The sequence below is a fragment of the Bubalus kerabau genome, chromosome 13 (genome assembly GCF_029407905.1).
Source record: "Bubalus kerabau isolate K-KA32 ecotype Philippines breed swamp buffalo chromosome 13, PCC_UOA_SB_1v2, whole genome shotgun sequence".
NCBI classification, from domain to species: domain Eukaryota; kingdom Metazoa; phylum Chordata; class Mammalia; order Artiodactyla; family Bovidae; genus Bubalus; species Bubalus kerabau.
This window is the reverse complement of record NC_073636.1, coordinates 61,239,421-61,260,402: the sequence shown is the minus strand read 5'-3', so window position 1 is coordinate 61,260,402 and position 20,982 is coordinate 61,239,421. Positions and strand designations below refer to the sequence as shown.

General features: G+C 49.3%; 1 protein-coding gene across 1 annotated transcript; it reads left to right on the top strand.

The window, feature by feature from the left end:
- The first annotated feature begins 3,384 nt into the window (after positions 1–3,384).
- Positions 3,385–16,304, top strand: TRIB3 (tribbles pseudokinase 3). The gene is made up of 4 exons (XM_055544681.1): positions 3,385–3,602; positions 7,202–7,492; positions 11,058–11,350; positions 13,372–16,304. Exons 2-4 carry the CDS (start codon positions 7,202–7,204, stop codon positions 13,859–13,861), a joined length of 1,074 nt encoding a protein of 357 aa, XP_055400656.1. The 5' UTR covers positions 3,385–3,602; the 3' UTR covers positions 13,862–16,304.
- Positions 16,305–20,982: the final 4,678 nt, after the last annotated feature.

Below are 20,982 nucleotides of genomic sequence, written 5' to 3'. Positions count from 1 at the left end.
ATTAAACACAACTTAATTGTTTTGATACTTTAACTTACTATACCCACTGACAATTTTACTTTAGTCACTGACAGTTTAGCTTCCATGTTGATTTGTAGCCAAACTAAGTGTAAAATATATGCCAGATTTTTAAAATTTATTTATTTTTGGGTGTGCTGGGTCTTCACTGCTGTACACGGGCTTTCTCTGGTTGCCGCGAGCGCAGGGCTACTCTTCATCGTAGAGCGCCGACTTCTCACTGCTATGGTTTCTCTTGCTGCGGAGCACTGGCTCTAGGCTTGCAGGTTCGTAGTTGTGATGCATGGGCTTAGTTGCTCCTTGGCATGTGGAATCTTCCCACACCAGGGATCAAACCTGTGTCCCTTGCATTGGCAGGTGGATTCTTTACCACTGAGCCATCAGGGAAGTCCTATACCAGATTTTGAAGACATTACTATGAAAAAAAATTTAGGTTATCTCGTTAACAATTTTTTACCATTTGTTGAAATGATCATAAGCCATATATATATATATACACACACACACACAAATAGGATCAAATAGACTATATTGTTAAAATTATTTTCACCTGCTTCTTTTTTTTCTTTAATGCATAACTGAAAATTTGAAACTACATATTCGGTTCACGCTGTGTTCTATTGAAAAGTCCTGGTCTAGAGAATTGGAATGTGATACCCCTAACTGTAGGTCCCCAGACCTGGGGTCCATGCCCAAGGTACAATTCCAGTGACCATACCACAAGTGTTAGAGGAGGCTGCCAGGTTGCAAAGATTGTGAAATGTCCCTGGACATTGTAGGCACAGGAGTCAGTTGCCCCAGATTCAAATCTCAAATCTGCCTCTTATACTAAGCTGGGTGATCTTGACTCATCTATAGACTAGAAGTGACATTGCCCATTTCACAGTTCCGTAAGTGCCCCAGGGCCATCGCACATACTTTTTCCTCAGTCTCTTCTCACATGTTTCCACTCCCCCTCTTTTTTAAGATCTTAGTTTAAATACCACCTTCCTGATAAGTCTTACTAAAAATAGCCACCTCTCAGTCTTATCTGATAGAGAATAAATCTATGCTATTTATTTAAGAAAACACATGATGCATAATCTATGTTAAATGATTCTGGTTTATTAATTTTATTTTCCTGAGAGATGCCTGTCTCCTCCACTGATTTATAAGATCAGCGAGGGCAGGGATGAGTCGGTCTTGTCACTGCTGAGTTCCCAGCACTTGGATCAGGGTCTGACACAGCATGAAACAAAGTTAGGACTGTATAAGCAAACCCAGCCACAGTTTGGTTTCAGAGAGGTGCTGGGAAAACAATATGCAATCTTTCCTTGCCCTCTAGAGCTCTGGGTGTGTCCATAGGAGTCTAGGTCCTCTTGTAGAAAATGAGTTCATTCATTCCTCCCAGGTTTGGGAGTCTCCAGGGTTAAATGGAGAAGGCAATGTCAACCCACTTCAGTACTCTTGCCTGGAAAATCCCATGGAGGGAGGAGCCTGGTAGGCTGCAGTCCATGGGGTCGCTAAGAGTAGGACACGACTGAGCGACTTCACTTTCACTTTTCACTTTCATGCATTGGAGAAGGAAATGGCAACCCACTCCAGTGTTCTTGCCTGGAGAATCCCAGGGATGGGGGAGCCTGGTGGGCTGCCGTCTATGGGGTCGCACAGAGTCGGACACGACTGAAGCGACTTAGCAGCAGCAGCAGCAGGGTTAAATGAGATCTGAGAACAGCTCCCTGCTGTGCCCTGAAGACTCTGAGACACACGTGAGCTGGTCCCTGGAGGTCTGCAACCAGGGAAACAAAGGTGACTCCACCTGCCTCCCATTAACCTCTGCCTGAAGGAGTTATTTTTTTGACATTGGTGAATTCAAACATCATGGCCTTAAGGGGACTGGACTCTCTGGGGCTACATAGGGATGCTTCACCAAACAGCAAGTGGCACCGGGGCTTCCCAGCCTGGGGTGCAAGTCCTATTATTATAGGTACCATTCCTCTCTAAGCCTCTACTGTCTCCCACTCTGTTTACTGAGCTTCTACCATTCGGTGGTAAAGAATCCGCCTGCGATGCAGGAGACACAGGTTTGATCCCTGGGTCGGGAAGATGCCCTGGAGAAGAAACTGGCAACCCATTCCAGTATTCTTGGCCGGGGAAATCCCATGGACAGAGGAGCCTGGTAGGCTACAGTCCTTGGGACAGCAAAAGAGTCAGACACGACTTAGTGACTGAACAGCAGCAGCAGTACTATGTGCCACAGAGTTCAAAGCATTTGACATGTGTTAACTTATTTCCATTTCCTGATGTAGCACAGTGGGTTTGGCAGAGTTAGAGTCTGGGCACACTTATGCAGACTGGTTCCAGGGTTTTGTTGTTGTTGTTCAGTCGCTCAGTTGTATCCGACTCTTTACGACCCCATGGACGGCAGTATGCCAGGCTTCCCTGTCCTTCACGATCTCGCGGAGTTTGCTCAAACTCATGTCCATTGAATTGGTGATGCCATCCAACCACCTCATCCTCTCTCGTCCCCTTCTCCTCCTGTCCTCAATCTTTCCCAGCATCAGGGTCTTTGCCAACGAGTTGTCTCTTCACACCAGGTGGCCAAAGTATTGGAGCTTCAGCATCTGACCTTCCAATGAATATTCAGGGTTGATTTCCTTTAGGAGGGACTGGTTTGAACTCTTTGCAGTCCAAGGGACTCTCAAAAGTCTTCTCCAATACCACAGTTTGAAAACATCAAATTCCAGGGTACTTCCTCTTAACTTCCAGGCTACACTGCCTGCATCAGGTGAGTGCTGTGAAGCCCACTGGACCCCAGGCCTCTCCAGGGCACCACAATGGTCTGTTGAGCCCGGAGTCGGCCCCTAAGTCTGTGGTCTTTGCAAAGCTCCTGGGTTGTTTTTTCATAGCTGGGCCTCAGGCTGCCCCTTAGTAAAATGGGTTGAATGGAGCTTCCCACCGGCCCAGGGTTCTCCTAAACATTCAGTAAAGCACTGGTGGGAAAGTGCTTTATTACCAGGGGAGTATCCAGGGAACTGTTAGGGTTTGCTTTTTTTCTCCTCCACCCATCCTGAGAAACGGTGTTCTTCCTTCCATTTCACAGATGGGAAAACTGAGACTCAGAAAAGCAAAATGCTTTCTCTAAGGTGATAGGGAGAGCCAGCCTCTGGCATCGCTTTCAATCTTCGACCGCTGAGCGGGAGGGGTCGGGGGGTGGAGGCAAAACACCCCTAGAGGGCCAAGGGGAGGGGTTCCGGGACAGCTAGCTGTTCGCATGGGAGGGGCGGGGCGCCCTTGGAGGTGACGGGCGGGAGGGCGGGGCTCAGCGGGGGATGGTGCAATCCCCGGCCTGAGGGCATCAGGCGGTGGCTGATTAACTCAGGTTTACATCACTCGGGTCGGAGCTGGAGCCCTGCTCTCCGCGCTCCAGAGACATTCGCAGCGGAAGCGGCGGCGGCTCCGCACACGTCCTGCTGCTGCCGGACCGAGGCCAGAGCCGCACCCGGAGCCGAGCTCGGCGGCGGCGGAGCAGCGCGGGCCACCGAGGGGTGCCAGGCGACCCTGAGCTCTTTCTGCTCCAGGACCCCGCCTCGTGCTAGGGCAAGGTACTCGGTGGGGGCGGGAGGGGCGGGCAGGCGGGGCGGCTGAAGTTGCTGCGAGTGACACACACACACACACAGACACACACAACTTTTAAGGAAGCCCGCGGTCCGGGGAGCGACGCTGGCTGAGTGTTCCCGCTGGGTCCAGGTGACGCGGCTCCGCAGAGCGCGGGGTCGCCGAGTGTAGCCGATCGGGCTGCGGGACCGTAGATCCCCGCGGGCTGGGGAGGCGTGTTCCGGGGAGGAGGGTGTGCGCTCCGAGTCTGTCTGAGTGTGGGGCGGGCAGGAGAGGTGTGTGGTTGGGTGCGGGGAGGTCCGTGGTTGGGTGCGAGGAGGTCTGTGGGGTCCCTGGGAGTCGGGTGGTCCCGAATACCTGTGAGATGTGTTCGTGAGGATTTGCTGGAGTCGGCGTGGGCCGGTGGGTTCCGGGTGGGGCCGTGTGTCCGAGGACCGTGCGGAGGGCCTGGGCACTGGGCGGCAGGTACTGGCCGTGCCGGGACGCACTGGGGTGCCTGTGGGCGGGGCGGGTGCGGGGTCAAGGGCGGCCTGGACGCTGTGCGCGCACACAGATGTGCTGAATCTGATGACCACCAGTTCGCCAGCTGTAGGATGCGCGCGTATTCTGTTTTCTGCCAATGGTGTGTGTTGTACCTGTTGATTCTGGGGTGTGCGGGCAAGGCCGCTTATCTCAGCGCCAGGGCCCAGCCTCTTTCCCTTTGCCGGTCCCCTCCCAGTCCTCTAGCAGCCCTCGGTTTCCGCTCAGCCTTCTGCGGGGGGTCGCGGGCGGGGACCGAGCGGTACTCCTGCCGCCCCGCCGCTTCCGCTCCCAAGGGAGGAGCCCAGCTGCTGAGGGTGCTGCGAGTCCGCCCACTGCCTTCTCGGTGGGAACTTGGAGTCGGGGTGGGGAGTACAGACTGAGCGTGTGGCCTTGTTGGTATCCGTCCTACAGTCGTGAGTATAGTTGGGAGAGCTCTGGGTGCGTGTGCTTGCACCCTTGCCGGTGGAGGGCCAGGTGTGTGTCACTTAAGGATATGGATGCCCCTCTCTGCCCTGCCCGTGTGCCATGGCGGGCCGGTTTGGACGAATGTGTTTGGGAGGGGCGCGTGTACACCTGTATGCCCTGGGTTATGTGAATATGTGTGTTTGGTGTGAACCACCCTATTCCCCTGGGAGGGTCAAGGACCAGCAAGAGGTAGAAACTAGGCGCTGCCTGCATCCTACTGCAGAGATTCTAATCTTGCCCTGTGGCCTGTAAATTCCTGTATTCATCTATAAACTCAGTTACCCTATCTGTCCAGTGGAGCTCATCCCAGGCAGGACCAGACTCTGAGCCCTGGATAAGGCCAGAGCAGCCTGGGATACTGATGTAGCCATGGGAGAGTCACTCCAGGGAGTCTCGCTTTGCAGTACACAAAGCATCTACACACCTAGGGATCATCTTGCTTTACTCTTGGAAGAACCAGTGCAGTAAAGAGTGTTATCCTAGCCTCATCCCTGGGGAAGTTTCTGAGACTCCCAAAGGTAGCACTTCAGCATCTTCAGCTGTGAATAATAATAGTAATGAGCCAATGGTAGTGACCATTTCCTGACCCCTACCATGCAACAGGGCCGTGTTAATTTATTTGTATTTTCATTTCATCATCACAAAATCTTATGGACTTTGCATCCTGTTTCCACTTTACAGATGAAGCACAGAAAGTCTGAAAAACTTGCCTAGGGGTACCCAGCCAGGAAGGGTCAGAGACAGGATGAGATCCAGGGAATATCTGATGACAGCCACCCCCTACTGCATTCTCACCAAAACGGGATTATGCCTTTTTGTTCAAGATGGTGGCTCCCTCCCTCCCAAGGCAGCCCATGCATTTGGGAGCAGCAAGACTGGAGAGGTGGGCATCAGCCTTAGAATTTTCTCTGAGTGATGTTCCCTCTAATCCTGCCTGGGACTGTTGGGAAGGTCTTTACCTGGCTGCAGTCCATTGTCCTCTAACACCTCATACCTGGGCTCCTTGTTCCTCCCCTGGAGCCTGGATGGGTGGGCACATGGGTCCTGGAGAGAACCTTTCTGCCCTAACATGCCATTGCCCTCCTCTATGCACCACACTGGCACACGGTGACATAGCTGTGTGGGGGCGGGGTGGGGGGAGGTGCTTCCTCTGCAGTTGAGTAAGTGAATCCTGGGGCTTCCAGCCACCTTGCCTCCCTGCCTCATTCTCACCTGATGGTAAAACTGAGCTGGCTGCTGGACTAACTCCACACGTAGATCCTATGATTCTGGTAGCTCTTGGGCCATCAGTTGATTGCAGACGAAGTTCGCATTTGAGAAAAGAAATAAACTCCATCTGTTTTGAAGTACCCAAGCACTAAATAAGTGTAGAATCTTTATTTTACAATACTGAAATTGAACATTCCCTTGCCTCCCTACTAAATCCCTTCCACTCCTGGAGTCTCCCAGAAGGCCAGAAGCTGCTGTGGCCAATTTAGCCTGGGTCCTTCTAGACCTTTTCCTGTGCATTTACACACCTGTATACAAATAGGCCTTCTCTGGTGGCTCAGATGGTAAAGAACCTGTGGGCAATGCAGGAAACCCAGATTCAACCCTGGGTTAGGAAGATCCCCTGGAGAAGGGAATGGCTATCCACTCCAGTATTATTGCCTGGAGAATTCCAAGGACAGAGGAGCCTGGAGGGCTACAGTCCATGGGGTCACAAAGAGGCAGACACGACTGAGCTACTAACACTTTTACACATATCATATTACACACTTGTGGGGTTTTTTAAATAAATGAGATCATTTCATGTATATTTTTCAGCAGCTAGCTCTGTTCACTTGACAATATATTTAGTCCTTCCAGAAACATCCATTCATATGTACATTCAGTATATACATCATTCATGCATCATCCTTCATCATCCATTCTCCTCCTCTCCCTCCTCCCACTCCTCCCTCCCTTTCAGAGGTAATAACTGCCCGTGCTACAGCACTCAACAGATACAGTACAAAAGCTTTCTTCCTCTTCTCACCAGTCATCAAGTCCATCTCTCCTCTGTACTTTTTTTTCACTTTACAATTCACTCTGGAGATTTTTCCAATTAGCACATAAAGGATTTCCTCAATCTCTTAAATGGCTACAACTATTTTACGTATGGTGAAATATAATGTATTTAACCAGTCCTAACAATGGATGTTTAATTGATTCTATCATATGGGCTGTAGGAATAACTTTGTACTTGCACCATTGCATCAGTATGTAGAGAGTTCTTGATCATTTTTTAGAGCTGTATAGTATTCCACTATGTGGCTATATCATGATGGTTTGACCAACCTCCAACTGCTCAACATGTGGGAGAGTTTCCTACTTTTTGCTGTTAGACATGACACTGATGAGCAGCCTTTCACATATTTAATTTTTTTGGTGAGCATTTTATTTGGAAGATAAATTCTCAAAAGTGGGACACCAATCAAGGTTATATGCTTTTGTTCATTTAACGCACACTGCCAGGTCACCCTTCATAAAGGCTGTGCCGGTGTAACCTCCCACCAGCAGAGGAAGAGAAGAGCCGCCAAGTAGCCTGACTTCAGTGCCTTTCTCCCCTTCTTTCTAGATGCGAGCAAGCCCCCTGGCTGTTCCAGCAAATGCCCCCTCCAGAAAGAAGCGGTTGGAGCTGGATGATGACCTAGACACTGAGTGTCCCAGCCGGAAACAAGCTCGAAGTGGGCCCCAGCCCAGGCTACCCTCCTGCCCGCTGACCCTGAACCCACCACCTGCTCCTGTTCATGCTCCCGATGTGACCACTCCCTCCAGGCTTGGACCCTATGTTCTCCTGGAGCCTGAGGAGGGGAGCCGGACCTATCGCGCTCTGCACTGCCCCACAGGCACGGAGTACATCTGCAAGGTACATGTCCCAGAGGCCATCTCCATGAGCATCACAGGGGCTGGGAAAAGGCTTTGGCTCTAAAGAATTGCCAGGGCCGAGGGCCCCTTATAGTAATTTAGTTCTGTGTTTACTGGGGAAGCAGCCAGTGAATACCCAGGCCAAGCTGAAACCAGAAAGGTAAACCAGATGGTCCCAGCCCTGGGGGAATACAGAGCTTAGGCTGTATAGTGTGATAAATGTTGCTGGGGTGAGGTTTAGGGGCCAGGAATGCAAAGAGAAACCTCTAGTATATAAGAAAGCAGAGTCAGAAAAGGCTGAGGAGGAGTCAGCTAGGGAGAAGTGGGAAAAAGGGGTTCCAGGAAGGGGAAATAGCTGTCAGAGGCCAAGAGGAGTGAACATGGCACTTCAGAGCATGAAAAGGACTTCATTATGGCCAGAGTGAGTGGGAAAGGGATGCAGACAGGGCTGACAGACGAGAGCTAGCAGCCGCGGATTGTGAAAGCATTAGGAAGAAGCCCCGCTAGGCTGTGGGGAGCCACTGAAGGTATTTGCACCAGGGAAGGATGAGATATGGTAGACATTAGAACTCCTGGGACCATGGAAGTCATTGGGCCTACTCGTGACCATTTTATAGATGGAAAAACTGAGGTCAACAGAGAAGGGCCATGCATGAAACCACATGGCATCAGACCTGGATCCTAGGGCAAGGTCCAGGGCTCCTGACAGAAATCAGGGTTCTTGACAGAATTCAGGCAATAGGCAGAGCCACGTGACCCCTACAGGACACTGCCAGGTCTCAGCCCACAAGGACAGAGATGAGAAAGCATTTGTTGCTGTTGTTTCAGTTGCTAAGTCACGTCCGATTCTTTTACAACCCCATGGACTGTAGCCTGCCAGTCTCCCCTGTCCGTGGGATTTCCTAGGAAAGAATACTGGAGTGGGTTGCCATTTCCTTCTCCAGGGTATCTTCCCAACCCAGGGATCAAACCTGCATCTCCTGCACTAGCAGGCAGATTCTTTACCACTGAGCCACCAGGGGAGGCCCTGAGAAAGCTTAATTATAGGCATTTGCTGTGCACAAGGTACTATATTGATCGTGCAGTCTGCATCCTCTCTAATATTCACACAGTCTATGAGGTAGTTACTATTATTGGGCCCATTCTATAGAGAGAGGACAGGTTCTGAGGCTCAGAAAGCTGTGGTTACTCGAAAGTGAAAGTGTTAGTCAGTCAGTTGTGTCTGACTTTTTGCGACCTCTTGGACTCTAACTCACCAGGCTCCTCTGTCCATGGAGTTCTCCAGGCAAGAATACTGGAGCGGGTAACCATTCCCTCCTACAGGGGATCTTCCCAACCCAGGGATCAAACCTAGGTCTCCTGCATTGCAGGCAGGTTCTTTACTGTCTGAGCCACCCAGGAAGCCCTGGGGTTACTTGCCACCTCACAAAGCCAGGAGGTGTCAGAGCTGAAATTGGGCCAAGGCAGGTTCAACCCAGAGCCTTGAACCCCATGCTAGGACAGGTGGTTCAGATACAAGCAGGGCAGGTTTGCTCTGGTGGGCAGAGGTAAGGAGGATAGGGGAGACCCAGGTACACAGGGAGGGGTAGAAGGGAGCTGGGTCCCCTTGGGAAGGCACAGAGAGGCAGGGGGACTGACGCCTCCATCCAGTTGGCCAGGGGATGAGGGGAAGCAGCAGCAGTTGCTCCAGTTCCTGCTCATGGGGGTGCAGTGGGCGGGGCCACATCTGGACATCAGACACCAGCTTTACCTAGGCTCTGGGCACTTGATGCAGGTTCCTAGGTCTACCCCAGGTATTCTAGGGAACCCATGAACTCTGGGTCCTCTTTCTGTAGCATGACAGGTTTTTTCTGGTCCCCCTAGGGAGGGAAGTCCATACTGAAAGGAATGACCATGGCAAGCTGGAGTCAGAAGCTTTCACATGACCCCAGATATTCAGGAACATTTAGGGCAATCTACTGGGAGTGCCTGTCCCTACACCCAGCGTGAACTGTCGGAGCTGACCTGTTGTTTCCACATTGTCTAGGCTTTTCTGGTCGGCATGTAGAAAGATCAACATCCTGTCTCTCTAGACTATCGCCTTATTCATTAATTCAACAAACTCTCAGTGAGCACTTGTATACTCTGTGCATCATGCAATATGCACCACATATGGCTAAAAAGTGGGCCAAGCTGTGCCATCACAGTTCATGGTGCAGGTGAATGAGTAACATATATATCAGGGATCTTAACTGCTATGGAGAAAAACTAGGAGCTAGGAGAAAGGGGAGAGAGAAGGGGAGAAGGTGCAGGTGATCTTAGGTGGGAAGTCCACCTTGGAGGAGGTGACCTGAATAGTGTCTTGAACTGAGGAAGCCAGCCCTGTGGGTATCTAGAGGAGAATGCTCAGGTAGCAGAAAAAGCAAGTGTAAATGCTCAGAGGCAGGGATGCGCTTGCCTTGATTTTTAAAAAAAGTCTCTGTTTGTGAATTGTTTACTTGAAGCCACTCCAATTGCTTTAGGACATGTACTTACATCTTTTCATGGATTAAATGTGTATATGCTTTATTTATTTTTATTGGCTATATGTCCTAGACAAAATGACAAGCAAAGGGTTTAAAGGCAGATAAACCAAAGTGCATAGACTGCTCTGCCAGTGATGAGCCATGTGGCTTCCAAGTCACCATCCTCTGAACATCCTTTCAGGACTATGGAACGGCTTCCATCTCATGTCCATAAGCCCCTAGCATCTTTCCCCATGACCTCACCACGCTCACCACAGGCCCCACCTTCCTTCACATTCCAGCCACACTGAGCTTTGGCTGGGTTTCTGGAGCAGCTCAGTTTCTTTCCTACCTCAGAACCTTTGCACTGCCTGTGACTCCCACCTGGAAAGCTTACTCCTTGGGCATCTCAATCACTCAGGTCACTTCCCAGAGTCCCTTCTGGACTATACTTTCTAAAATAGGTGTCTCCTGCCAAGATATTCTTCATTCCAGCATTCCTTTGCAATGCTCATCAGAATTTGTAAGTATTTAGTTTTTTGGCCTGTTTAACTGTCTCATGTATTGGACTGTGGGCACCAGGAGGGCAGGGACTGTGGCTGTCAGTCAAGTTATAGTCCCAGTGGCAGGCACAGGTGGGCATTCAATGCCTGCTTGTGGGATGAAGGAAAGGGTGGGTGGGCAGTGAATGCTAGAGAATGGTAGCCATGATGGGTGATGACGACCATAAGGTTACTTCTGTATTGTCTACTCTTCCAGATTCCTCTTGTTTTAGTTACTTTTGTTCTGGTTACCTGATATACTTTTGAATATCTCAAGTTTAAGAGCACATGAGCTTGTAGCTAAGAGCACAGATGATGGAGAACAGGGATTTAAATCCCAGCTCTGCTCCTTGCGGGTCACGCAGCCCTCAGCTGGGTCACTATTGAGTGACATGCAGTGGAAGCGCTGGGCACAGGGCCCCGCCCACAGTAGTGCCTAAAGGATCGGCTGTGACCTGCTGCAAGGCCGGCCCCAGCCGCCTGCCCCTGCCGCCTGCCCCCTGGAGTCCCCACCCATGCTCATACCACGCTCTGCCCACAGGTGTACCCGGCCTGCGAGAGGCTGGCGGTGCTGGAGCCCTACTGGAGGCTTCCCCATCATGGCCACGTGGCCCGGCCGGCGGAGGTCCTGGCCGGCACGCAGCTCCTCTACGCCTTCTTCCCGCGGCCGCACGGGGACATGCACAGCCTGGTGCGCCGCCGGCGTCGCCTCCCGGAGCCCGAGGCCGCCGCGCTCTTCCGCCAGATGGCCGCCGCCCTGGCGCATTGCCACCAGCACGGGCTGGTCCTCCGCGACCTCAAGCTAAGGCGCTTCGTCTTCACCAACCGGGAGAAGTGAGTGTGGCCGCCGAGGAGGCCCCTCGGTTTGGCCTTGACTGATGTTCTGGTCACACTTAGATTGAGGTGATGCATTTTTTGGCAAGAATACAGCAGAAGCCATGGGACCTTCTCAGCCGGTTCTATCAGGAGATTCAGGCTGCTGAGGGGAGCTACTGTGATGTTAACCCCGGTCTTTGGTTACAGTGGCTTCTGCCAAGTTGTCCACTGGAAGGCTTCTAATTTATCCTTGGTGTACCTTGGGTAATTATTTGTCATTTATTTGTCATTAAAAACCTTGAGAGTTTTTAAGGCTTTATGTGTGAATATCCTGTTTCTGCTCACACTTTTGCCCACTAATTTCACCTGCCATCTATTCCATAGCAGTTACTCTTATGATATTTGCCTAAGGGTGGTTTTCTTTTCTTTTTAAAAATTTTATTATTTATCTGGTTGCACCGAGTCTTAGTTGCAACATGTGCAATCTAGTTCCCTGATCAGGGATTGAACTCTGGGCCCCCTGTATTGGGAGTGTGGAGTCTTAGCCACTAGACCACCAGGGAAGTCCTAAAGGTGGTTTTTCCTTTAAAGATGGTATTTCCTTTTACATTTTATACTAAAATGACCATGCTTTGAGTAACAAGTAGAATGTAAATTTTATAATGATTTTTAAGCTAATATGCAGCTTTTCAAATAATTTCAAGCTTAGGGTGAGTACAACACCCCCAGACCTCCCAGAAGTGAGAAAAGTGCTTTCTTCCCTTTTCAAGGCAAAAGTTTGAGCCCACCATCAGTAAATGATAGATAATGGAATCATCCTGGGGCCAAATTCTGGCTCTACTTCTTTAACCTGCAGTTTGGCTTTGAGCAATGGCTTCATCTGCCTGAGCCTTGACTTCTTTATCTGTAAAATGGGCCAATAATGCTATCATCTCCGCTCACCCCCAGTGCAGTGATTGACAGGACTGGTCAGCATTTTCAGACGGGCACCCAGGAAGTAGTACCACAGGAATGAGATTAGTAGCAATGGCAATGCTATGCTTACTATTAAAGTAATCTAGACACTCTGTGGGAGTTATTTAAAGCAGAAGTTGCTAAGGTTGGTCCACACACACTTTTTTTTCTTTGCACCACATACCTGTTCATTTGTGGGGTTTTTTTGTTTTGTTTTTGCTTGTTTCCTTTTTTTCTTTCTTTTAATTGAAGGATAATTACAATATGGTGTTGGTTTCTGCCATACATCAATATGGGTCATGTTCGTTTGTGGTTTTAATTGAAGTTGGTTGCCAATACCGTTTAAAACCTGTTTTTTTTTTCCTTTAAAATATGATTTCTGGGTTCTTTTGTGGAAAAGGGGTACCGTGGAGGCACCCTGGGAACTATATGAGCAGCTTATAACACTGGCTCTGGGCAGGAGAGAGCCAAGGTTCAGTCTCAGTCCTGCTCCCTTGGCTGCAAAATGGCATCTTCCTCACAGGCTGCATGAGGGGGAAATGAGGTGTGATAGATACAAGCTTAGCTCAGGGTGAGGTACGCTGTGGACACTCCCAAATATTAACTGTCGGTTTGTGCTGAGATGGTTGACACAGTCCCCACTTCCTGTTTCTCATTTTGTTTCCTGCCTAGACCCCAAGTTTGCATCTGGCTTCAGAGAGTTTTAATCCCCTCAGCCCCTCAGCACAGCCCCACGTCCCCAGCCCCCAAGTCAAGGTTCAGGCAGGTGAAGCCATCACTCAAGGCCAAATTGCAAGTTAACAAGTAGAACCTGAATCTGACCCCAGAGACATTTGGAGAAATGTGTTCCTCTCAGAGTCCTAGTTCAGATTTAATTGCTGTGTGACCTTGAGAAATGAATAAACCTCTCTGAGCCTAGACTTCCTCATCTGTAAAATGGGATCAGCCAACCAGCCTCACAGGACTGACTCATGTCTGGCAAATGCAAGCTGGTACTGGGGAAATGGGTGCCACTCAGGGTGACAATGTGGGGTAGTAGAAGCGGGGGTCCCATTGACTGACTCCCTGTCTCTCTGCCCATGTAGGACCAAACTGGTGCTGGAGAACCTGGAAGATGCCTGTGTGCTGACTGGGCCTGACGACTCCCTGTGGGACAAGCATGCGTGCCCAGCCTATGTGGGCCCCGAGATCCTCAGTTCCCGGGCATCCTACTCAGGCAAGGCGGCAGATGTCTGGAGCCTGGGTGTGGCACTCTTTACCATGCTGGCCGGCCACTACCCCTTCCAGGACTCAGAGCCTGCCCTGCTCTTTGGCAAGATCCGCCGTGGCGCCTTTGCCCTGCCTGAGGGCCTCTCGGCCCCCGCCCGCTGCCTGGTCCGCTGTCTCCTCCGAAGGGAGCCAACTGAGCGGCTCACAGCCTCGGGTATCCTGCTGCACCCTTGGCTGCGGGAAAATGCCATCCCTGCAGCCCTACCTCGGTCCCGCCACTGTGAGGCTGACCAGGTGGTCCCCGAAGGGCCGGGGCTGGAGGAAGCAGAGGAGGAAGGAGAAAGAGATATGGGTCTCTATGGCTGATGTCACCTTACTGGACTCTCAGCTGCAGACAGCAGATTGAGTCTGGGGTATCTCTAAGCTCTCTTCTGCCTCTTTGAGCTGAGCCAAGCCTTAAGTGCCTTCTGGGAGAGAGAGAGGAGGAGGTGTGAGCAGAGCATGCTGGACACAAACGCCTGTGCAGATGAGCTCGTGCCCCACCGAGTCCTTCTCAGGAGCTCCCTGTGCCAAGCCCTGTTCCAGATGCTGGGAACACAGCAGTGAATAACAGAGACAAAGTCCTGCTCAGAGCTGACAATACTTTCCATGCCCATGAGTCAGTGTCTACACTGAGCACCCACAGTGCAGGGGTTGGCATCCACTCGTGCTGATACCCAGGCACCTCTGACATGGAACAGTCCCTGTCACAAACAACCCAGCTGCCTTTGTATCTCATGCCTTTTCAGAGGAATGGAAGCATCCCTGTGCCAAAAGCTCCAGGCCTCTCCCCTGTGATTCAGGACCCTAGAGCCCAGACCAGGCTGGGAATTGTCCTCCCAGCAGCTCTGTCCTCTAGGCCAAGGGCTTCTCCATCCAGGCTTGAGCCAAGGATTTGGGCTGGAAGATCAGGAGTGCAAACCATGAGGCTGGTCCTCATCTTACTGAAAGAGTAATTTGGAGTGAGGGCCCAGGCCTGTCCACCTCTGTGGACCAAGCACCAAGATCAGGCAAGTTCTGTCCCCTGGCCTCCTGGAAAGTCTCAGGTTCAGGACCCTACATTAACACTATGGGTTTATATGCCATGAGTGTGTATTTTTTATCTTGTGCCTCATAAAGGAATTATGAAATGCTGTCATCTCTCTTACATATTTCATCCATCTTCTCCTCCCCATCTCTTATGAGTTTTCCGTGCCTCTGAAACCAGCCTCAGGGTGAAAGGTCAGAGGCCTTGTGTCTCAATCTCAGCTGAGTGGTTCATGAGAATAGAAGACCCAGTGGGTCTTCTCTCATTCACTCTGTTCTTTCTGGATGTTCTGATGTCTCAGGGTACTGTTTGACTGCAAGTCACTGAAATCTTGAGTCAAAGTGGGAAGAAAGAAGGAGACGAACCAGGAAGTCAACAGGCAGGGAGGGGATGGGCTTCAGGGCTCATTTATTCATCTGGCTCAGTCAGTAAAGAATCTGCCTGCAATATGGGAGAACTGGGTTTGATCCCTAGGTCAGGAAGATTCCCTGGAGAAGGAAATGGCAACCTACTCCAGTAAAATCCTGGAAAATCCCATGGAAAGAGGAGCCTGATGGGCTATATAGTCCATGAGGTCACAGGAGTCGGATACGACTTGATGACTAAACCACCACAGAGCTGTTAGAAAGGACCCTGGCTCCCTACGTTCATTCTGTCTTGGCTCTGCTGTCCTAGGTAACTGCTGGCACAATGGCTACAACCATCTGTGGTGTCACCTAAGACAGACCCATGATCAGAGAGGAAGGAGGAGGGTGGTACCTGAGAACTCTTTCTCTGGAGTCAGGCTGCCTGGAATTAAATCCTGGCTCCAACACTCACTAGCTGTTTGACCCTTGACAAGTTTCTTAACCACTCTATACTGCAGAGACTTCATCTGTAAAATGAGAGATAATAGTACCTAACCCAAGAAAGTTGAATGGGTTATTTTATTTAAAGCACTTAGAATTAACAGTGCCTGGCAGTGGCAAGTGGAGAAGGCAATGGCAACCCACTCCAGTACTCTTGCCTGGAAAATCCCATGGACGGAGGTGCCTGGTAGGCTGCAGTCCATGGGGTCGCTAAGAGTCGGACACGACTGAGCAGCTTCACTTTCACTTTTCATTTTCATGCATTGGAGAAGGAAATGGCAACCCACTCTAGTGTTCTTGCCTGGAGAATCCCGGGGATGGGGGAGCCTGGTGGGCTGCCATCTCTGGGATCGCACAGAGTCAGACACAACTGAAGTGACTTAGCAGCAGCAGCAGCAGCAGGCATAACAAGCCCTCAATCAAAGTTAGGTATTTCTCTCCATAGCTTTTCCATGGGATGAGGAAAGCTTTCCTAGGAGCATTCTGAACAGACTTGCCCACATTCCTCATTGGCCAGACCTGGGTGTGCCTTCTCCTGACCAATCACCAGCAAAGGAAATGCAGTTATGTTAATTATCATGTCAATTCTCCAGCAGTTTCCCTGAGGCTCATGCTACATATAGGGAGTTGGGATGGTGGGGGAAAGATACCTGCACAAAATCAAATTCTGAGAGGGAGGAGTAGTGCGAAAAAGTGCAGAGGAAGAGAACTGCGGAAGCTCCCTCAATGGCTTGCTAACTGCAGACAGGTGAGGGTGGCTATCCTAGATTGCCCAGCCATCAGTTGACCCTTCAGCTGACTGAAAATGCAGAGTTCAGTTAGGTTGACCCAGACCAGAAAATTTCCCCAACTGACTTACAGGATCAGGGGCTAAATAAAATGATGATTGTTTTAAGCCATTGAGTTTTAGTGTTTTGTTACACAGCAAATGCTGATATAGACAGGGACAAGTCAGCCTCCTCTCTGTGCACCCAGCATCACCCAGAAAAGGGCACAGCTGTATCTAGGGTCTCATGGAGCTGCCTCCAACCTTTACCCTTCCATCCAGCCTCAAAAAGACCCTGCCCCATCACAAGCTATGCGCAAGTAGCAAGGGCAAGGGAACAGTTCATATAAAACGGGCTGCCAAGTGGCAGGTCTTTATCTATATTACACAGAGACTCATCACCATCTCACAACAACCCTATGAAGCAAGTGCTTTTGTCATTTCACTGACAAGAAAAATGAGGTTCAGAGAGAGCAGAAGATTCATCCAAAACCACACAACAGAGAAAAACTCACCTGGTTTTTGCCTTGAAGCAGGAGCTTTTGCCAAGTCCACTCTGAGGCAGCTGAATGAGAACTATCACATAAAAATGTAAATCCTCTCTCACCAAGCAATGCACATAGCCACACCCCTGGCCGCAACTAGTAGGGACTTTCATGTTCTGTTTGTATTCTTTGGTTGATCACTGTGTAAGAGATTTATAATATCAAAGGTAATGCATATGTGTTACTGGGAGGGAGGAACTGTTAGACATTTAATTGGGGATTTTCTCTGCAACTGGGAGCTAAATACAAAAGATCACACCATGACCTGCCCAATTATTCATTAAACTAGCAATTCAACAACTATTCCTAATGCCAGTTGTAGGGTAGCCCCCATGAGAGATGGATGCAACATGATCATGCCCTCATGGACTTCAGTCCAACAGAGGAGACAGATATTAAACAGGTAACCACACAAATGAAGAAATTAATTCTATCTGTGGTATGTTCTTTGTGGCAAAGACAGGCATCACCACTGTGTCCCGTGCTCCCCTACATGCCCTGTCCTCCCTTTCAGGCAACGGGACAAGTTCTGACTAATAACGTGTGTGTAGAAGTGATGTAAGGGTGGTCACTTCTGGGCTGAATCGATTGAGAGCTGGTAGGCCTCCATACCAGTCTTTCCCTTCCACCTTGAGGCCTTGTGTTCCCTTAGCTATAAAATAGAGGAGATCCAACCAGTCCATCCTAAAGGAAATCAGTCCTGAATATTCATTGGAAGGACTGATGCTGAAGCTGAAACTCCAATCCTTTGGCCACCTGATGCAAAGAACTGACTCATCTGAAAAGACCCCGATGCTGGGAAAGATTGAAGGTGGGAGGAGAAGGGGACAACAGCAGATGAGATGGTTGGATGGCATCACCGACTCAATGGACATGAGTTTGAGTAAACCCCGGGAGTTGGCGATGGACAGAGAGGCCTGGCGTGCTGCAGTCCATGTGGTCGCAGAAAGTAGGAGACAACTGAGCGACTGAACTGAACTGAACTGAGCCAAGAGGAGGACTACCAGAGTCACACTGGATTTTACTGAGCAAGAAACGAAGCTTCCTGTGTTAAGTCTACAATTTGGAGTTTGTCTGTTGGGCAGTTAGTGTCAATTGCCAAGAATAAGAAAAACTTGCTACAAGAGAAGGAAGGGGAATTCTCTTCCCCAGTAACTAGGCTGTATCAATCTTTGCTGCTTTACAACTCACCAAAGGTCATGGTTTGTGATTGTCTGGGTCAACAGACAATCAATGTGATGCTGTTCGCTCCTGCAATTGCAGACAGCGGACCGCTCCATGGGGCAGCTCAGCCTCACTCACTAGTCTCCAGGGAGAGCCTTGGCTGGGGAGGATCATTTCTGCTCCATGTGGTCTCAGTGCCGGCTCCTTCGTGTGGTGGTCTTGGGGTTTCAAAAAGCAACAAGGGGACTTCACTGGTGGTCCAGTGGTTAAGCATCTGCCTGCCAATGCAGGGGACATGGGTTCAATCCCTGGTCTGGGAAGGTGCCATATGCCCAGGGGCAACTAAGCTCCTGTGCCACAACTACTAAGCCCGCTCTCTAGAGCCCTCAAGCTGCAACTACTGAAGCCTGTGTGCCTAGAGCCCGTGCTCTGCAATGTGAGAAGCTGCTGTAATGAGACGCCCCTGCACCACAAAGAGTAGCTTCCTCTCTGCAAAAAATAGCCCCCGCTCGCCACAGTAGAGAAAGCCCATGTGTAGCAATAAAGACCCAGCACAGCCAAAGATAAATAAATACATAAATAATAATAATAATAAAAACAATCTCCCTAGGTGATGCTGTTGAGCATCCAAGTTGAAGAACCTCTGTGTTTGGAGAAAGCCTGCCTCCTCGGGGACTCAGAGAACTCATGTTAGCTCCTCTCTGTGTCTGTTTGTAAAATTGGTATAACCTGGGCATAAATTCTACCTGCCTGTGATGCTAGGATGGGTTCACAGATGTGGGGAGCTTTACTGGGTCAAAATCTGAACCACCACCTCAGTTGTGCCAGCTTCCCGTGGAAAGAAGCGTAGCCCTATTCCGTCCTCACTTCCTCTCCCCTCACCCTGTTCTGTGGTTCTTCACAGCACTTAGCACCACCTGGCAGGACATTCTCATCTGTCTGTGTGGGTTTCATAAGTCTAAGTATCTGCTTTGTTTATAATTGTCTCCCTGACTCCAATAACAGCGCCTGGCACACAGAGTCACCCAATAAATGTTTGTGAGTAAATATGGTTGCTCTGCAGATCCTACATGCCCAGAGCAGAGCCAGGACACTTATTAGGCATGGTTAATGTTTACTGGGCACATATGACATGCCAAGCATGATTCTAAGTGCTTTATGTGCCTTATCTCATTTGATATGTGATAGCCAGATGGCCCTCAGTGATCCGTAGCACCTGGTATCCATGGGATTGTATAATTCCCTCCTACCCCAAGCTGGGCTGACAGTAACTAATAGGAAACTAAAAATAAAGAGCATGACTTTAAGGATAGACCATATATTATGGCTTCTACCTCGCTCTTCTGGATCATCTATTCTGCTGCTGCTGCTGCTGTTGCTAAGTCATTTCAGTCGTGTCCGACTCTGTGTGACCCCATAGACAGCAGCACACCAGGCTCCCCTGTCCCTAGGATTCTCCAGGCAAGAACACTGGAGTGGGTTGCCATTTCCTTCTCCAATGCATGAAAGTGAAAAGTGAAAGTGAAGTTGCTCAGTCATGTACGACTCTTAGCGACCCCATGGACTGCAGCCCACCGGGCTCCTCCGTCCATGGGATTTTCCAGGCAAGGGTACTCGAGTGGGGTGCCATTGCCTTCTCCGATCATCTATTCTAGGAAAAGCCAAGTGCCACGTTGCTAGGACACTCAAGTAGCCTATGGAGAGATGCATGTGACAAGGAACTTATACATTCTGCAATAACCAGCACCAACCAAGTCTGTGAGTGGGCTTTAATCCTCCAGCCTCAGTCAAGCTTTCAGATAACTGAAGCCCCAGCCAACATCTTAACTATAACTCCTGAGAGCTTACGCTAAAACTACCTAAGAAGCTGTTCCTGAAATCCTAACGCATAGGAACTCTGTGAGATCTTCATGTTTATTATTGGCTTCCCCAGTGGCCCAGATGGTGAAGAATCTGCCTGCTAAGGCAGGAGACCAGAGTTCGATCCTTGATTCAGTAAGATTCCCCTGGAGCAGGGCATGGCAACCCACTCCAGTTTTCTTGCCTGGAGAATTCATGGACAGAGGAACCTGGTGGGCTACAGTCCATGGGGTCACAAAGAGGTGGACACGACTGAGCGACTAACTCACACATAGGACTGAACCCAGGCTTGTGTGATTACAGAGTCTACCCACTGAGCTGAAGGGTGTCCAAAATGAGTGCCAACTCTTCCCTTGAAGGAACAGGCTAAGACCAGAACACTGAAAAAAAATGTATCTGCCTCCAGTACAAATGTGTTCTGGCTGAGAGGAACGTGAACCTAGGAAACCAGCAGGCTCAGAAGAAGAGAAAAGCCAACAGGAGTGAAAACCAGCAGAAACAGACACTCAGAGTTCAGATAGCAATACTGTCAGATACATATTATAAAAGAGAAATATTTAATGCACTTAAATCTATAACAAGCTTGAAACTATAAGAAGTTATATCAAGTAATGTAATGAATTTGAAAACCTAAATGGATTTGAACTTCTAAAATGAAAAATACAATAATGAAAATAAAACATTTAACATATGGGTTAAACCACAGATTAGATGTGGCTACAAGGGAACTAGTGAAATAGAAAGCAGACATCAATCACAGATTTAAGAGACTCCATATGTTTTCACACAAAGACACATCATAGTGAAAATGCACACCACCAAAGACAGAGATCTTAAAAGCAGTCAGAGGGAAAAGAAAAAAACAGAGATTACTTTCAAAAGAACAGCAGTACAACGTGGATGAACCTCAAGAACATTATGCTAAATGGAAGAAATCAATCACAAAGAACCATATATTGTAAGATTAAATTTACATAAAGTGTCCAAAATAGGAAAATTTATAGAAAGCAAAAGTAAACTAGCTCTGGGGGGTAAGAGAGTAGGAGACAGAGGGTGTCTGCTAATGGATACAGGGTTTCTTTGGGGGCAGTAAAAATGTTCTAAAATGAGATAGAGATAGTTGCACAACTCTGTACTAAAAACCATTAAATTGCACACTTTGAATGGGTGGATCTTATAGTATATAATTTATTTCTTGGTAAAGCTATTTAAAGAAAGAACAGCAGTTAGACTGACAG

Bases quoted from the DNA above. Each gene is read 5' to 3' on its own strand.
- TRIB3 (XM_055544681.1), top strand. From the start codon at position 7,202: ATGCGAGCAAGCCCCCTGGCTGTTCCAGCAAATGCCCCCTCCAGAAAG. The intron at 7,493-11,057 runs GTACATGTCCCA...CTCTGCCCACAG, and splicing joins GCACGGAGTACATCTGCAAG to GTGTACCCGGCCTGCGAGAG. The intron at 11,351-13,371 runs GTGAGTGTGGCC...CTGCCCATGTAG, and splicing joins GTCTTCACCAACCGGGAGAA to GACCAAACTGGTGCTGGAGA.